The sequence below is a fragment of the Clupea harengus genome, chromosome 7, assembly GCF_900700415.2.
Source record: "Clupea harengus chromosome 7, Ch_v2.0.2, whole genome shotgun sequence".
In the NCBI taxonomy this organism is placed as follows: Eukaryota; Metazoa; Chordata; class Actinopteri; order Clupeiformes; family Clupeidae; genus Clupea; species Clupea harengus.
The window spans coordinates 30,892,497-30,907,496 of NC_045158.1; the positions used below are offsets into that span (position 1 = coordinate 30,892,497).

At 45.1% G+C, this 15,000-nt stretch overlaps 2 protein-coding genes across 8 annotated transcripts in view; both read right to left on the reverse strand.

Moving 5' to 3' along the window:
• The window catches only part of LOC105912053 (bromodomain-containing protein 3-like), a 10,327-nt gene extending 5,110 nt beyond the window's left edge, over positions 1–5,217 (reverse strand). For 4 of the 6 annotated variants that reach the window (XM_031571147.2, XM_031571146.2, XM_031571145.2 and 1 more), the window contains exons 1-6: positions 4,699–5,217; positions 3,082–3,470; positions 2,549–2,686; positions 1,869–2,013; positions 1,008–1,243; positions 61–435 (exon numbers count right to left, since the gene is read on the reverse strand). In XM_031571147.2, the coding sequence (XP_031427007.1) occupies positions 61–435; positions 1,008–1,243; positions 1,869–2,013; positions 2,549–2,686; positions 3,082–3,309 (1,122 nt within the window). In that variant the 5' untranslated portion in view covers positions 3,310–3,470; positions 4,699–5,217. Of the gene's footprint in view, positions 1–60; positions 436–1,007; positions 1,244–1,868; positions 2,014–2,548; positions 2,687–3,081; positions 3,471–4,691 lie in introns of all 6 variants that reach the window. The other 2 variants (XM_031571144.2, XM_031571143.2) reach the window with 2 other exon arrangements.
• Positions 5,218–10,634: 5,417 nt separating this feature from the next.
• Positions 10,635–15,000, reverse strand: part of rxrab (retinoid x receptor, alpha b) — a 64,771-nt gene continuing 60,405 nt past the window's right edge. For both annotated transcript variants that reach the window (XM_031571151.2, XM_042708357.1), the window contains one exon: positions 10,635–14,684. In XM_031571151.2, coding sequence (XP_031427011.2) covers positions 14,537–14,684 — 148 coding nt within the window. In that variant the 3' untranslated portion in view covers positions 10,635–14,536. The remainder of the gene's footprint in view (positions 14,685–15,000) is intronic.

Here is a 15,000-nt window from a genome sequence, read left to right on the forward strand (position 1 = left end):
AGTGTGTGTGTGTGTGTGTATAAGTGTGTGTGTGTGTGTGTGTGTGCGCGCCATGTGTACTTTGACGCTGCTGAGGTCCATGGGTTGCTTGATGATGTCGTGGTAGTCGTGCAGCTCCAGCGCCTGGGCGTCCACGGGCTTGTAGAAGGGCCAGGCGTAGGCGGCGTGCTTCTTGGACAGCAGCTCCTTGAGGATGCCGTCGCAGTACTTGAGCTGCTCCGTGAGCTTGCTCTTCTTGCTGGCGTGCTGCAGCGGGTCGCCGTCCTCCAGGTCCTTGCGGGGCGGCTTGATGGGGCGGCCCGTGCTCTCGCGCCGGGAAATCACCTTGCCCAGCTTGGAGTCGGGGGTGCCCGTGGGCGACTCGCTCCGGCTGGCCGCCGTGATGGCGCAGGTGGTGGGCGTGGTGGTGTCTGCTTTCCTCTTCACACCTTTCTTCTACAGAAGGGGAACGCAAACACAAACGCCACCAACCATCACTACTACTAGAATGCACAACACTAAAGATCCTGCTGGATCCACTAAGATCGCACAGGATTGTTTTGTTTTGGGTGTGTACACTTATACATGTCTTATTTTTGTTGTATCTTTTTAAAGATCATCTTCTGCAGAGAGAATTGAAAAAAAAAACACTAATCAACCGGCTCCACGGCAATATTGGCACTCAAAACATACAAATCCAAAAACGCATGCCGTCACTAGAAGCAGTAGAATCCTACTTGAAATCTTTCTAAAATAGGTCAACATTTGCTGTGCTCTGCTGAAGAGAGTTAAATGCCTTCCTCAAGGGCCTCACAACAGTGTGTAATGAGGGAAAACATCCAACTCCCAATTGGCAAAAAGCTTACGGTCTTTTCCATCTTCCTGTCTCCTCCCCCCAGCTCTGATTGGTTGACTGGCTGACTGTCGCCTTCCTCCTCCATCTCTGATTGGTCTGGCTGACTGTCGCCTTCCTCCTCCTCCTCCTCCTCCTCCTCCATCTCTGATTGGCGCCAGCCTCTAAGACTCACCTTGACGACGGGCTGCGCGGAGGGGGCGACTGGCATCACAGAGGCTGGCGCTGGTGCTGGCGGTGGCGGGGGCGTGGGTGTGGGCGTGGGCGTGGGCGTGGGTGTGGGCGTGGCCTGGATGTTCGAGGTGATGGTTGCTACGGGCGTGGCGGCGATGACCGGAGTCTGAGATATCTGTGTGGGCGAAGCGGAGGACGAGGAGGGCGAAGCGGAGGACACGCCCACTGCCGGGGTGTCTGCAAAAACAACGGAGCCTTTAGAGAAGTCCATCTTCATCATCATACATTGACACATATACAACCTCCATTTAGAACAACGCAGCCTTTAGAGAAGTCTATCTTCATCATCATACATATACAACCTCCATTTAGAACAACGCAGCCTTTAGAGAAGTCTATCTTCATCATCATACATATACAACCTCCATTTAGAACAACGCAGCCTTTAGAGAAGTCTATCTTCATCATCATACATTGACACATATACAACCTCCATTTAGAACAACGGAGCCTTTAGAGAAGTTGATCTTCATCATCATACATATACACATATACAACCTCCATTTAGGTACATAGAGAGAGATACTCAGAGATGATAAATATATACAGACGGATATTTCAAACGGATTCATACATGGTCTCTAAGTATGTACAGATACAGTCCGTCCCGATAAAGACACCAGGGACTGACATCGCCTGGTACACAAACATGAGCGCCATGTAGTCACCTGAGCTGGGGGGGGCTCCAGGCTTGCGGCCCTTGCCCTTGGGTGGGGGGGGGTGTGTGCTCACCTGAGCTGGGGGGGGCTCCAGGCTTGCGGCCCTTGCCCTTGGGTGGGGGTGTGGGGGGGTGTGTGCTCACCTGAGCTGGGGGGGGCTCCAGGCTTGCGGCCCTTGCCCTTGGGTGGGGGGGGCAGCAGCTCCACCTCCTCCTGGGGCATGGCGGCCACCTTCTGAAGGAAGATCTTCTCCAAGGCCTGGGCCATCAGCACAATGTCATCCGTAGGCTGTTGCCGGGGACAACAGGACAAGAGACAGCTTGAAGTAACAACATAACCCCTTTTACCCTGTCAACAAACGCAACATTTACGTACAGTACACTCCCTTAGCAGATGCTTTTATCCACAGTGACTTTACAACACCGGCATAGTCTTCACCAGTGGCCCCCATCATCCCATTGTGCTGAGACAATCTACAGGTGGAAACACATTCCACCACTGAGATGCAGTGTGTGTGTGTGTATAGGTGTGTGTATGTGTGTGTGTGTGTATAAGTGTGTGTGTGTGTGTGTATATAAGTGTGTGTGTGTGTGTATAAGTGTGTGTGTGTGTGTGTGTATAAGTGTGTGTGTGTATATAAGTGTGTGTGTGTGTATATAAGTGTGTGTGTGTGTGTGTGTATAAGTGTGTGTGTGTGTGTGTGTGTGTGTGTGTGTGTATAAGTGTGTGTGTGTGTGTGTGTGTGTGTGTGCATAAATGCAGTCTGAGTACTAGGCACCTGGGACCTGTACCAGATAGTGGAGATTGCACCTTGAAGTGTTACCTTGTTATAAATGTAACAGTTGGTGAACATGGTGTTGAAGTCTTGCATGCACTCGCCCGCGGTCCAGTAGTAATTACTCTCCAGTCTCTTCTTGATGGAGCCCATGTCCATGGGGTTCCTGATCACCTTGCTGTAGTCCTGCAGTCAAGGGGGAGAAGGAAGGAACACAACAGAGCACGTCAGAACGTCTCTCCTGACCCACAGCACGTCACCTGCATGTCACCTGCATGTCACCTGCATGTCTGCATGGCATGCACCGCACAGTAACCATCCCCAGGGTCGCATGCTTTACAGTAACCATCCCCATGCATCGCACAGTAACTATCATGAGGGTCGCATGCAGCGCACAGTAACAAACCCCAGAGTCGCTTCACAGTAACCATCCCCAGGGTCGCATGCTTTACAGTAACCATCCCCATGCATCGCACAGTAACTATCCTCAGGGTCGCATGCAGCGCACAGTAACAAACCCCAGAGTCGCTTCACAGTAACTATCCCCAGGGTGGCATGCAGAGTATGCATATTCTACTCACAGGCAGGTTGAGTTTGATTGCGTCCACCGGCAGGTAGAATGGCCAGGCGAACTGGTGTCTCCACAGAGTCTTTACCACCACGTTCTGCATGTACTGCAGCTGGTTGGTCTTGCGTCCGGGCTTGGCGGGGTTGGAGACCTCGGGGGGCGGGGGGTTGGTGATCGGCGGGGGCGGGGGGGGGTTGGTTATCGGGGGAGGCGTTTGGGCGGCGGGGGCCTCGCCCGACATGTTGGCCGGGGACAGGACAGCCAGGCGGGACCGGTCCTGAGGCGGCGGCGGGAGCGACGTCGTCTGAAGGGTTCAGGGTCAGTGATCAGCGGCGGCCGTGCTGCTCCTTAGGACCCTCTGCATGCACGCATCCCATCTCAGAGACGGGTGTCGTCCGCACTCTACCACACACACACACACACACACGTACACACACACAGACACACACACAAAAACCCAGTTCAGTTAAGAGGACAACAGAGCACACACACCCCTGTTCTACAACATTTCTACAACAAACTGATCCTACATGATTTCCCAGCAGGCCCATTTACTGTGCTATATGTACACACACGGCCACAGACTGCATGCCAGGGGAAATGCCCATTTATATCATTCATCTCAACCTATGCAATCATTTACAATAACAGTACAGACATCACACTGTAACCAAATGTATACACACTCGAGTGTTAGACATGACCAGCTGGAAGTTTTGACAATTAACTCATTAAAGCGCTGAACAGATTTGTCTCCAGCACCTTCCTTCCTGTCTGCGGAAGAAATTGGCTTGTATACATCCCAAGGTGCACGAATGCAACAGCTTGCAGAACCTAACTTTCGAGAAGCTGCTGGTTACCCCCAGTGAAGTTAGCTGTTACATCAAAAGAATAGTAACATGTTTTCAGAAGAGCTGACTAGCTGGTTTAGCACAACTCAAGTTTTTACGCTACGTCTAGCCACGTGAATGTAATACATTGCTAGCTACTTGTTCAGAGTTGCACCAACTCGTTTGCATGTAACGCTAGCTAACCCACTAGCTACCGACACGATTTCCAAAGATGAGACCCACGTAAAACATTCCGATTAAATGAATGCAACAGACATACAGCTACTTCATTCGGGAATTTACTTCTTTAAAAGATGGCGGGCAGTGAACAGATAGGACCTCCAGTCTGGAATGCAGTCGATCTCATTAGCTAGTTGGCTAGCTAGCTAGCAATGCTTGCTAATGTTAGCGAGCTAACTAGCTAACGCGGTCTTGGAGTCAGCAAGCCTCTCCATATCGCTCTCAAACGAGAGCCATTGTGTGCACGCCGACCAGCTAGCTACTTAGCGGGCTAATTTGAAAACCATGGTGGTAGAATACATTTGCGACCACAATAAAGCGATACATTGTCTACGTGAACATTTCTGCTTCATTTAAACTCAGAACATTTGCATCTAGGGGATGAAAGTACGCTTTTGTTACATTGTTGCAAAGCACCGAGCATCAGACCGACTCAGTGTGCGGCTATATTCTTAGTGCAGCTTGCTGTGTTAGCTAACGTTAAGTGTACGTCTAACCCTCAAAGATGGAACACCTAAAATTGAAACCAAAAGCACAAATCAGAAATATATACGTTTTACTTTATTACTTTCCCCCGAAGTGGTTCCGGTAGCGTTTTGCTTGCAGTCTTTCAGGTAGCTTTTATTGCAGCGAAGAAGCATAATAGATGGTTGGGTCGACTGTAGTTGAATAGCCCCATGCCCATGCGCAGATGTCGCACGGTATCATGGTCATTGTTGCAAATAATTGGTTCGCGTGCCCGTACGCCAACTCTACATTTTTGGAATACTCTCGTGTCTCTAGCTTTCATCCCTGGACACCACCGTAACTAATGAAAAACAGCGTCATGTGTAAGGAGGATGTTGTGTGGGTGATAGTTGTGAAGACACAATAGCTACAAGATCATTTAAGCATTGGGCAGCCCCGTTGTGCCCCACGATCGACTGCTGTGGGTGGGCTGGTTAAACACGAAGAAGACTTCATGTCCCAAAATGCAATTCACCTGCTAGGTAAACAGCTTTATGGGCACGATAGCTTATTACGAAGCCGTGACATCAGGGACGTAGCCGTTTACTGTAGTCTAAGAAAAATAATCGACACGGAACTATCTAATTATCGCAGGCCAAAGGTTCTTGCATTTGTTATTGTTTGGAAATTATCCATTTTGTTTTCACTTATCCTTGCTTTCTGAAAAAAAAATGTTTAATGTGAAATCTTTCTTCAATCGCCTTGAGATGTAGGCCACTGGGCACTCTTGCTCCCTTGGCCCACCTGTAGTAGGCTAGGCAAACTGTTTGAATAAACAACGAATAAATAAAAATCAGCTTTTATTTGCTTACGTCCTAATCTACAACAACTTTGTATATCTACTCCTTTTTTCAAGCTACAGGATCATTAGTCATCATAAAATGATCAGTGACTTGCTGCAATTCACACTCTATATTCCACGACATTATAATGATCCACAGATGTTGCGGCGCCATTATGGAGGACCAAACCTGCCATATTTATAAATGAATGAATGAATAAATAAATGTCCACTTCCATGCATTTAGACAGAAATAAATGAATACATGTATTAATTAACGCACAATTGTCAATCAATAGTTACTTATAATTTACATTTATGTATGTATTTATTTCTGTATTCATTTATTTATTCATTCATTTATTTATTCATTCATTCATTCATTCATTCGTGCATTTATTTATTCATTCATTCATTCATTTATTCATTGTTCCCAATATGATAATGAGAGGAGGCCAGTAGGCGTGGAAACTGACGTTCAGACATTTTGCAATCAATCCAGAGCCTTAGATTCAATCTAGCTAGCTAGTGCAAGCACTTCCGCATTTTTCCGTAAGATCTGCATATAATATTTCAACCTAGCTAATAACCTATAAAGATTCTTTATTATTGTTATTTATTCAGTCTAGGGCGAGAGACTGTGGAGAGGTATCTATCTAGCTATCTAGGTTGGTGACAATCTAGAGAACAGTACAGTAACGTAGCAGTGTGGAGCATGATAGCTGCTAGTGACGTTATTGTTCAAGGGATGTGTGTGCGTGTTGCTGAAAGTATTTCACAGTCACTATAGCGATAACTTGCTTGTAAAATGATGATCCTGATGTAATGCTATGGCTTTGTATCAGATCGCCAGGTTATTGCTCTCAGGTTGTGCCTTATGCATACCTTGGGATAAAAAAATAAAAAAAGTTCATAAGTTCATTTTGGGACGTTTTGTTCAACATTGATACAGTATGTCAAGCTCCTGGCAACTAGCTGGCGTTTGCTATCGCTAGCTAGGATAGCTCAATGCGCAATTTTACAGACTGTAACATTAGCATTTTGACGGTAACATTAACATTTTGATTTTAACATTAACACATTTGTTGGAGAGACTAGTTATGTACTTCTGGTGGTAATAATACTAGTTGCCATGAACCATAACTGTTTGGGGATGTTCTCAACTAGATAGTTAGTCATCATCATACCTAGCGATAGCGCAGTTCGCCAGATAGATAGCTAGCTAACTGCAAGCAGCTTAATTTATTTTGGAGCAGACATATGTGTATTTTGAGATATATTGAGTTGGGAGTGGGGTCTCCCACACTGTTTAATCCACAGCTGGCACCTTTCCTGTGTTTTGGGCTTTGGAAATGCGAGAAAAAAACGACGTGTCCCTCTAATCTCGCAGGGTACCTTGTGTCAGATCTACAAGTCCCGTAGGCACACTGTTTCACCATGCTGCTCAGACCTCAAAGTTGTCGGACCTTCTTCTCTCAGTAGCGGTTGCTAAGGTATGATTGGATACATTTTCATTTTCAACGAGATCGGCCAGCCTGGCCAAGTCTCTGGCAATTGCCCTTTTTCCATGACAGCAAGGTAAGGCTAACATAATCGAATACAACTGAGCCCGGTGAGGTGGCAGAGGTCTTTAACTCTTCCCTAGAGCTACATTTTCTCAGGGCACGCTGCACGTCCTTTGCTCAGTAAAGTAACAATATGCAGTCTGTTTCATTGGTGTTGCAGGATTCCATGACCTGTGTGCCTGCCATACACAAGGGCGTCGGAAATAGGGAGCCGAATCCCCCCCGCATCGGCAGATCGCCCACTCACTAAACGAATAAATCCATACTGCATGAAGACAGTGTAGCCCTGTGCTATATTTTCTTTTTCTTCATGTAAAAATATTTTCAAATGTTTAAAAAATGTTTTCAATCAGCTATTCTAAAATGTATTTCGTTTTTGTATTGTATTGTACTGTATTTTCATTTGAATATTTCGTTCATGTAATGTAATTGGTTGTATGACAATTTGACCCTTGAACTTATTCTGTGGTAACGGGAGCTGGAGGGTTAAGACGGGAGAGAAGGAGAGAGACACGAGGAGAGCAGACGGCTAGTTTGAGCTCATTATTGACGATTTACACACTGTACTGTAACATACAATTTACACACTGATATCATCTACACCTAGGCTATAGGGTGAGATTCTTACTGACTTAGGTTATCGGACAGACGACCAAGACGTCAGTGACGGTGTTATTGGGCAGTTTAAGTGTGTTTAAAGTAAAGCGAATAGCCTGCTTCGTGACGGCTAGCCTGAGCGCAATTGAAGCTTGTGTGCCCGAGCACAGAGGCTGTCACCAACAACGTCCTGAGTACACACGGGACGTGGAAAAGCTGCTGAGGTGCCGAGACAGGAGGATTGACACGAGCTAACAGGTTGCCACGAACTGGGCTCTTCATACACCGGACTCTCCATTGTCCTTCCCTTCCGTTTTCCCAATGCCTTTAGGTAACGGTTCATCCCTTTTTTGTTTGCTCTCAAGGAAGTGGCCGTTTGTTTGTGGTCCCACAAGCTTCGTACAGTCCTGCAACGTTGGGGGGTAATGAAAGGTTATGTTGTTACTGTTTGACTGTTATATGTGACTGTTTGTATTTGTGTATATATGTGTTACATGCCTTTTGAATATTTTATTTGCCATTGGTAGTACTATACAAAGTTGTCTGTATCCTGGAACGTTGGGCTAATTTTAGCCGCATAGTAGCCTTAGCTGCTAGAGCTCAAGGCTACCTAGCTTTTGAATAACGGTCAAGGTGACCTACGGTTAGTTTAATGCTTTACATAAGTAAACATTTCTGTTTTTACTAAATAAGAGGAGATTGTGTCTTTCATTGGTAATTGCTATACTATTGGATTGGTTTATTTAGGATTTTGGAATTATAGGGATATTTATAGGGAAATTTATGATTGCTTAATTGTCGTGAAAAGAGTTAATTCACTGAACACTATAAAATTAAAACAAACCTGTTGTGGGTTTAACACCTATAAAGTGTACGTAATTGTTTTAGGGAGCGCCCCAAATTAAAAGGTGAGTTGATTTACAGCGTCATGCCATCGTCAAGGGCATGAGGGGCGCTCTTACCAGCGATGGGAATAGAGCAAAGACCGTGAGTGGGTGACGCAGTCTGGGGAGAACACGTTACTGTTACATTGTAGCTCTTCATTGATGACCGCAATGAGATGCTATCACCTTTGTTCCAGTGTATTATGTTAACCTTCAATCTAAAATGCATGTGTAGAGACTCTGGGTAGACACTATTATCAACTAAACTCTACAATATCTGTCACTAGAAAGGAAGGGAAAATGTATCGTTCTCCCTTAGAGGGGAGGGCTTAGGGAGTGTCTCACAATACCCAGTACAATTCTAATGTGAATAGAGTTAGGGTTCATCCACTTCTAGCAAGTGAAACTAACGAGGGTTACACATGCTTTTCTAATGTCGAATGTCAGATCTTCCCGGCGTAAGTAACTCCAACAGCGTTTCTAAGTATTGCTACCACTGCCATTTTGGTCCGGTTTGCGAAGTCCAAATAAAAGACAGTGTGGCTGGCTGGATTTTTTTAATTTTTAAGTAGGATTTGGTGTAACGTTAATTCCACTTGCACATCTGGCCAGTCTATTCTCTAGCTATCTAGTTCATCATGTCTAGCACAGCCTACAGTAGGTCTCATGACCGAAAGAGCAGTGGACTGAACTGTGGTACGGGGATAACTTTCAGTGGACCATATAAAGGTAAGAGTTTACTATCATTAAGTTTTGTGTGTTTGATTGGTCACTCGAGAAGACTGCAAAGCAAGTTAACTAACGTACAGCAGTTGGTTTATGCTAGACACATGTCTGGTGCTAATTTAGTTAATTTACAGCAGTTGGTTTATGCTAGGCACATGTCTGTGGCTCGAAGGGTGAAATTAGAGGCTGCTGTGTACAGGATTTGATATTTAGGCATCATACGCGGACATAAACTTGGCAAAGTATGCACAGTTTATAGATTTTTAATGTGTTGCTCGCTATGTAGTTTTAAATGTGCACAGTTCCGCACTGTATTGCAATAACACAGATCCCCGGACACCAGAGGCGGGGGGTGCTAATAATTAGCTAAAATTCCTGGATTTGTCATCTGTTGCTATTACGTCTCTTACAGTTTCGTGGAACGAGGTTTCTCACTGCTGTTCTGTATCCGCTGGTTATATTTCGACTAGTTTTAAAGCACTATACTAACCCCGTAGGTAACTTATGAAATGAGGTGCATTTCTAATCAGGCTGTGTTTATCGTAATACTGACAGGTAGGATCATGTAAAATCTAATTTATGCTCCCAACAAAAATGCATGATTCTGGGCTAATTTACCTAATTTAGAGTATTGGGTTATTCGAGAAATATGGCTTCAACACGACTAGTGAACCAGGCATTTCTGTGGTCCTTTAAATCCCAAAACGCTTGAAAAGTGCGAGTTGTAACACTGTAATGGTAATTTATGTAAATAAATGTGTGTATGACATCATCAGATTAGAAAGGGTTTGCGGATAGGGCGTGCGTACGAACACCAACCCGCGGCCAGATTCGAGTTTACTCACTTTGGACCCCCGATTCGAAGGAGTGCGGATACAGTGGGTTCGTGTGCACGATAGGGCTATCCGGAGATGTTTCTCTCCGGGTTCAGGCAAACTAGACTTCGTCTGCACGGGGCCTAAATCATCATTTTAGGCCCAACTGTAACAGCCGGTGGCTGCAAAACTGTTGCTTCTTTTTACGTCTATAGTTCCCGAGCAGAACAAGTTGACAAACATTTGATTGCATTAAATTAGAGTATTTTTGTTTCAATTACGATCGTGTTGCAAACTTGCAACTACACTTGTAGCCTACACTTTACCAGACCGGTAAGTCTTGGACGACATAATATCATATCTTATTATTGTGAATGTAATAATCATAAAATATATATATATATATATATTATTATATATGTATGTGTATGTATGTATATACGTATATTTGTATGTATGCATGTGTGTGTGAATAAAGAATTAGACTGGAATATTGTTTTGTTCACTTGAAAGATCTGGAAAGATTTCCAATGTATGAACAGTTCAGTTCAAATCTAAAATAGGATTCTGAATGGGTGTTCGTAAGTGAACTCAAAGTGAGTTGCAAAGGAATAGCAAGTCCAAAATTTGAATTTTTAATTGTCGCCACAACAACAAACAGTTTAGAGTGACACACAATCCACTAATTTCACTAAAGTACAAAAAAAGGAATCCTCCCTCCATTTTTTTAGGCATAAATTCCAAACCCTCAATATAACAGGAGTACAAGAGTCTGTTAGCGCTTACTCATGACATCACAGAGGAGCGCTTACTGATGACATCACAGAGGATCACATACTCATGACATCTCTCCCATTTTTTTTATTTAATTTCGTTCGGGAACTCAGCATTTACACAAATTACACAACATTCCATAGGATGAAGGAAATAACTACATAGGAAACAGAGGGATAAAATTACATTTGTACAAAAATATATTCTTTCTTTTTAATCGACTTTAATGATTCAGTTACGAAGTGTGTTTATGGGGTCTCTTAGGTCTGTGGACATCGAATGGTGAGATTCAGAAGAGTGTTTGCTGTTTGCTGATTCAGAAGAGTGTTTGCTGTTTGCTGATTCAGAAGAGTGTTTGCTGTATGCTGATTCAGAAGAGTGTTTGCTGATTCAGAAGAGTGTTTGCTGCTTGCTGATTCAGAAGAGTGTTTGCTGTATGCTGATTCAGAAGTGTGTTTGCTGTTTGCTGATTCAGAAGAGTGTTTGCTGTATGCTGATTCAGAAGAGTGTTTGCTGTATGCTGATTCAGAAGAGTGTATGCTGATTCAGAAGAGTGTTTGCTGGATGCTGATTCAGAAGAGTGTATGCTGATTCAGAAGAGTGTTTGCTGTATGCTGATTCAGAAGAGTGTTTGCTGTATGCTGATTCAGAAGAGTGTATGCTGATTCAGAAGAGTGTATGCTGATTCAGAAGAGTGTTTGCTGTTTGCTGATTCAGAAGAGTGTTTGCTGTTTGCTGATTCAGAAGAGTGTTTGCTGTTTGCTGATTCAGAAGAGTGTTTGCTGATTCAGAAGAGTGTTTGCTGTATGCTGATTCAGAAGAGTGTTTGCTGATTCAGAAGAGTGTTTGCTGATTCAGAAGAGTGTTTGCTGTTTGCTGATTCAGAAGAGTGTTTGCTGATTCAGAAGAGTGTTTGCTGTTTGCTGATTCAGAAGAGTGTATGCTGATTCAGAAGAGTGTTTGCTGTTTGCTGCACTGCGTTGTTTGCCGTTTGCTTACCCGTCACCTGTGTCTAAATTCCGGTGTCATTAACCTGCGTCACCTGTGTCGCTAACCTCCACGACTATTCCAGCCGGCTGTGACTGACATTCTGACCCAGTCTGTTGAATGTGCTGGTCACCCAAGCTGGATCACGAGGTGAGATGTGTGTGTGTCGGCATGTGGAAAGGCCTGAGAAACCTCATCAGCTGGTGTGACATCTATTATTGAGGCTTTCTGCAATTTTTGCACAAAATCATTTTCAAATTCAAATCTTCTTCATGAGTATGCAGCGTAGTGGACCTATGCAGTTTTGAACGGGACATTTGCTAATATTCCTGTGCGTTTTATGCTCTTCATTGTCTATTTCAGATGTTCTGATTTGTTTAGGTAAGCAATAAACAAATACAAAGGAATACTTGAAACAAGAGGAAGACATGAAGAGGAGACAGTGTTCCATAGTCTAATAGTACAGACTGCAGCTTATAGTATAGTACAGACTGCAGCTTATAGTATAGTACAGACTGCAGCTTATAGTATAGTACAGACTGCAGCTTATAGTACAGTACAGACTGCAGCTTATAGTATAGTACAGACTGCAGCTTATAGAATAGTACAGACTGCAGCTTATAGAATAGTACACACTGCAGCTTATAGCACGGGCAGTGGAGACAGAAGGTCTACAGATCATCACCTTACTGTATGAAGCCTGAGCTCCCCAGGGTTCCCTGTGTGGACATGTTCTTCTAGTTCTTGTTTTTGTTTTCTAGTACTGTTTACAAAACAACACAGAATGTTGCTTACACTGCATGAAATGCACATATCTGAGAGTCAGCGGTTGATTGGTCGAGCATGTTTTATTAGAGAGCCAATCCCAGCTTCAGATGGGGACCCCTGACCCTTAGCTACTGGGCAGTGGATGGGATGTCTGAGTCGCCATGGTGACGCTGCTGTTTGTTTGAAATTAGAAGTGGAATGCTAAAGACTCGGAACTCCCTGGGAAATACTGTTTGATTACGAACGGCTCAGTATGCAATACTTGGTATGTACATAATTTATAACTCCAAAATCACAAGTCCATATATGAAAATGAATTATTGCTTTGTACTTAACGAGTCCATATATTAAGCATCTGGCCCAAAATACTACTGCATGAGATTTAAACCTGAGGTCAGAGAACGGTTGTGTGTTTCCAGGACTACACACACACACATAAGAGTGCATGTAAGCTCGTTCAGCTATTTCTGATGGCTTCAGTCCGTTTGTCAGCCGTGATGTGGTTGCAGTGCGCTCTTCGGTCCACCAGGGGGCCATGTAAGCTCTCTGTATGTCCACAGCGTCCCTGAGGTGAGTCCCGGGCTCCCGCGTGTGTGTGTGTGTGTGTGTGTGTGTGTGTACTGTTTCACCACCGGCTGCGGGGAGTCCAGGGCCAACCCGGCTCAAAGCACTAACACACCATCTTTGGAAATGCTCAGTATGAACAAATGCAGCAGTCGACGAAACCAACAAAGAGAAAAATAAAATGTGAGTTTGATGTCTGAAAATATTTATATGCTGTTAATTAATCATTAAAAAAATGATTGGCGCCCCTATGCTTTTCATAACTTTTCTGCCCCAAACAGGCGAGTCAATGACCCGTGGCAGACGCTAAGCTTGCCACACCTTAACAAACCCCACGGTCTCTGCCTGCTGAATGTGTCATCATCACTACTTGACAAAAGAGCTAAGTGCCAAGAACGAGGAAGAGGAGGAAGGGTTATTCTCCTCTCTTCACCTACTCTATTCCCAGAGGTAGGTAAAGGAATTCACACGTCTGTGTCTGCGTCTGGAAACGGCACGCCATTAGCACCGTACGCAGGCCAGCTCTCTCACGGAAGAGAATCTTGTCTCTCACGGAAGAGAATCTTGTCTGCTGTTTGATGCGAGCGCTGAGGAAATCTGACAGCACCATGAGGAGGGGTGCTGACTGAGGTGCAGAAGAACTGAAATCTTCTAATCATGTGAACACATCCACAGCCCACGCGTGACGGAGGGAGGGAGGGAGGGAGAGAGAGAGAGAGAGACGGGAAGAAATACTGTTTGGTGAGGAAATCCCTGACTCCATTGGGCTGCTCTGAAAGCAGCACTGCAGTGGTGAGAGGTAGAGCTCAGAGAGGGACTGATCCCCGGTCAGGTGATCTCCGCTCAGGTGTACAGCGGAGAGGAGAGGGACTGATCCCCAGTCAGGTGTACAGTGGAGAGGAGAGGGACTGACCCCCGGTCAGGTGTACAGCGGAGAGGAGAGGGACTGATCCCCGGTCAGGTGATCTCCGCTCAGGTGTACAGCGGAGAGGAGAGGGACTGATCTCGGTCAGGTGTACAGCGGAGAGGAGAGGGACTGATCTCGGTCAGGTGTACAGCGGAGAGGAGAGGGACTGATCTCCGCTCAGGTGTACAGCGGAGAGGAGCTGAGCCGAGAGATTCTGCTTCTGCACTTTATCAGGCTTCTTCATGCGTGACTCCTGTCTCCTCTCTGACACAGACGAGGGAAGGAACATGTGTTGTTGCTCTAGTGTCTCTTTACACACAAAATAAATCCCAGTAGGACCGGTGGCTGTACTCCGTGAGATTGAGTTCTGTTCTTAGAGGACAAAAAGACAGAGAGTGAACCAAAGAGAAACAGAGCGAAGAAGAGAGAGAGAAAGAGAGAGCACAGTGGTTTTCTGAGAATGGTGGCGCGGTGATATTCCTCAGAGCAAGCGTGAGGGTCTGTTCCGTCATCCGGTGTGGCGTTACGTCATCCGGTGCGGCGTCTCCAGCATCTCCATGAGGAAGGTGTCGATGGGCGTGTCCCCGATGAGCTTGAAGAAGAACAGGTGCTCCAGACACTTGAGTCCGATGGAGCGCAGCGCCGGCAGACGCAGCAGCAGCTTCGCAAACCTGAACAAACAACAATACAAACAACAACACAAACAACGTCAGCAGAATGAAGCACAAACCTGAACAACAATATAAACAACTTGAGCAGAAGGAGGCAGCAACAGTGCAAACCTCCCACCCCAAGCAAACGACACCCATGGACTTAACGGCAGATTTGGCATGTAATGGAGCCATAAGTTCAATAATTCAAAGACGTAAAATGGAATGCACATCATCCACATCAAGTCCAAGTGATATCAAGCTACTCGTCAATACTCCCAGTATCTAACAGAGCGCCTAGTAATAACACAAGTGCATCTTGCCTAGCGCACCGCAC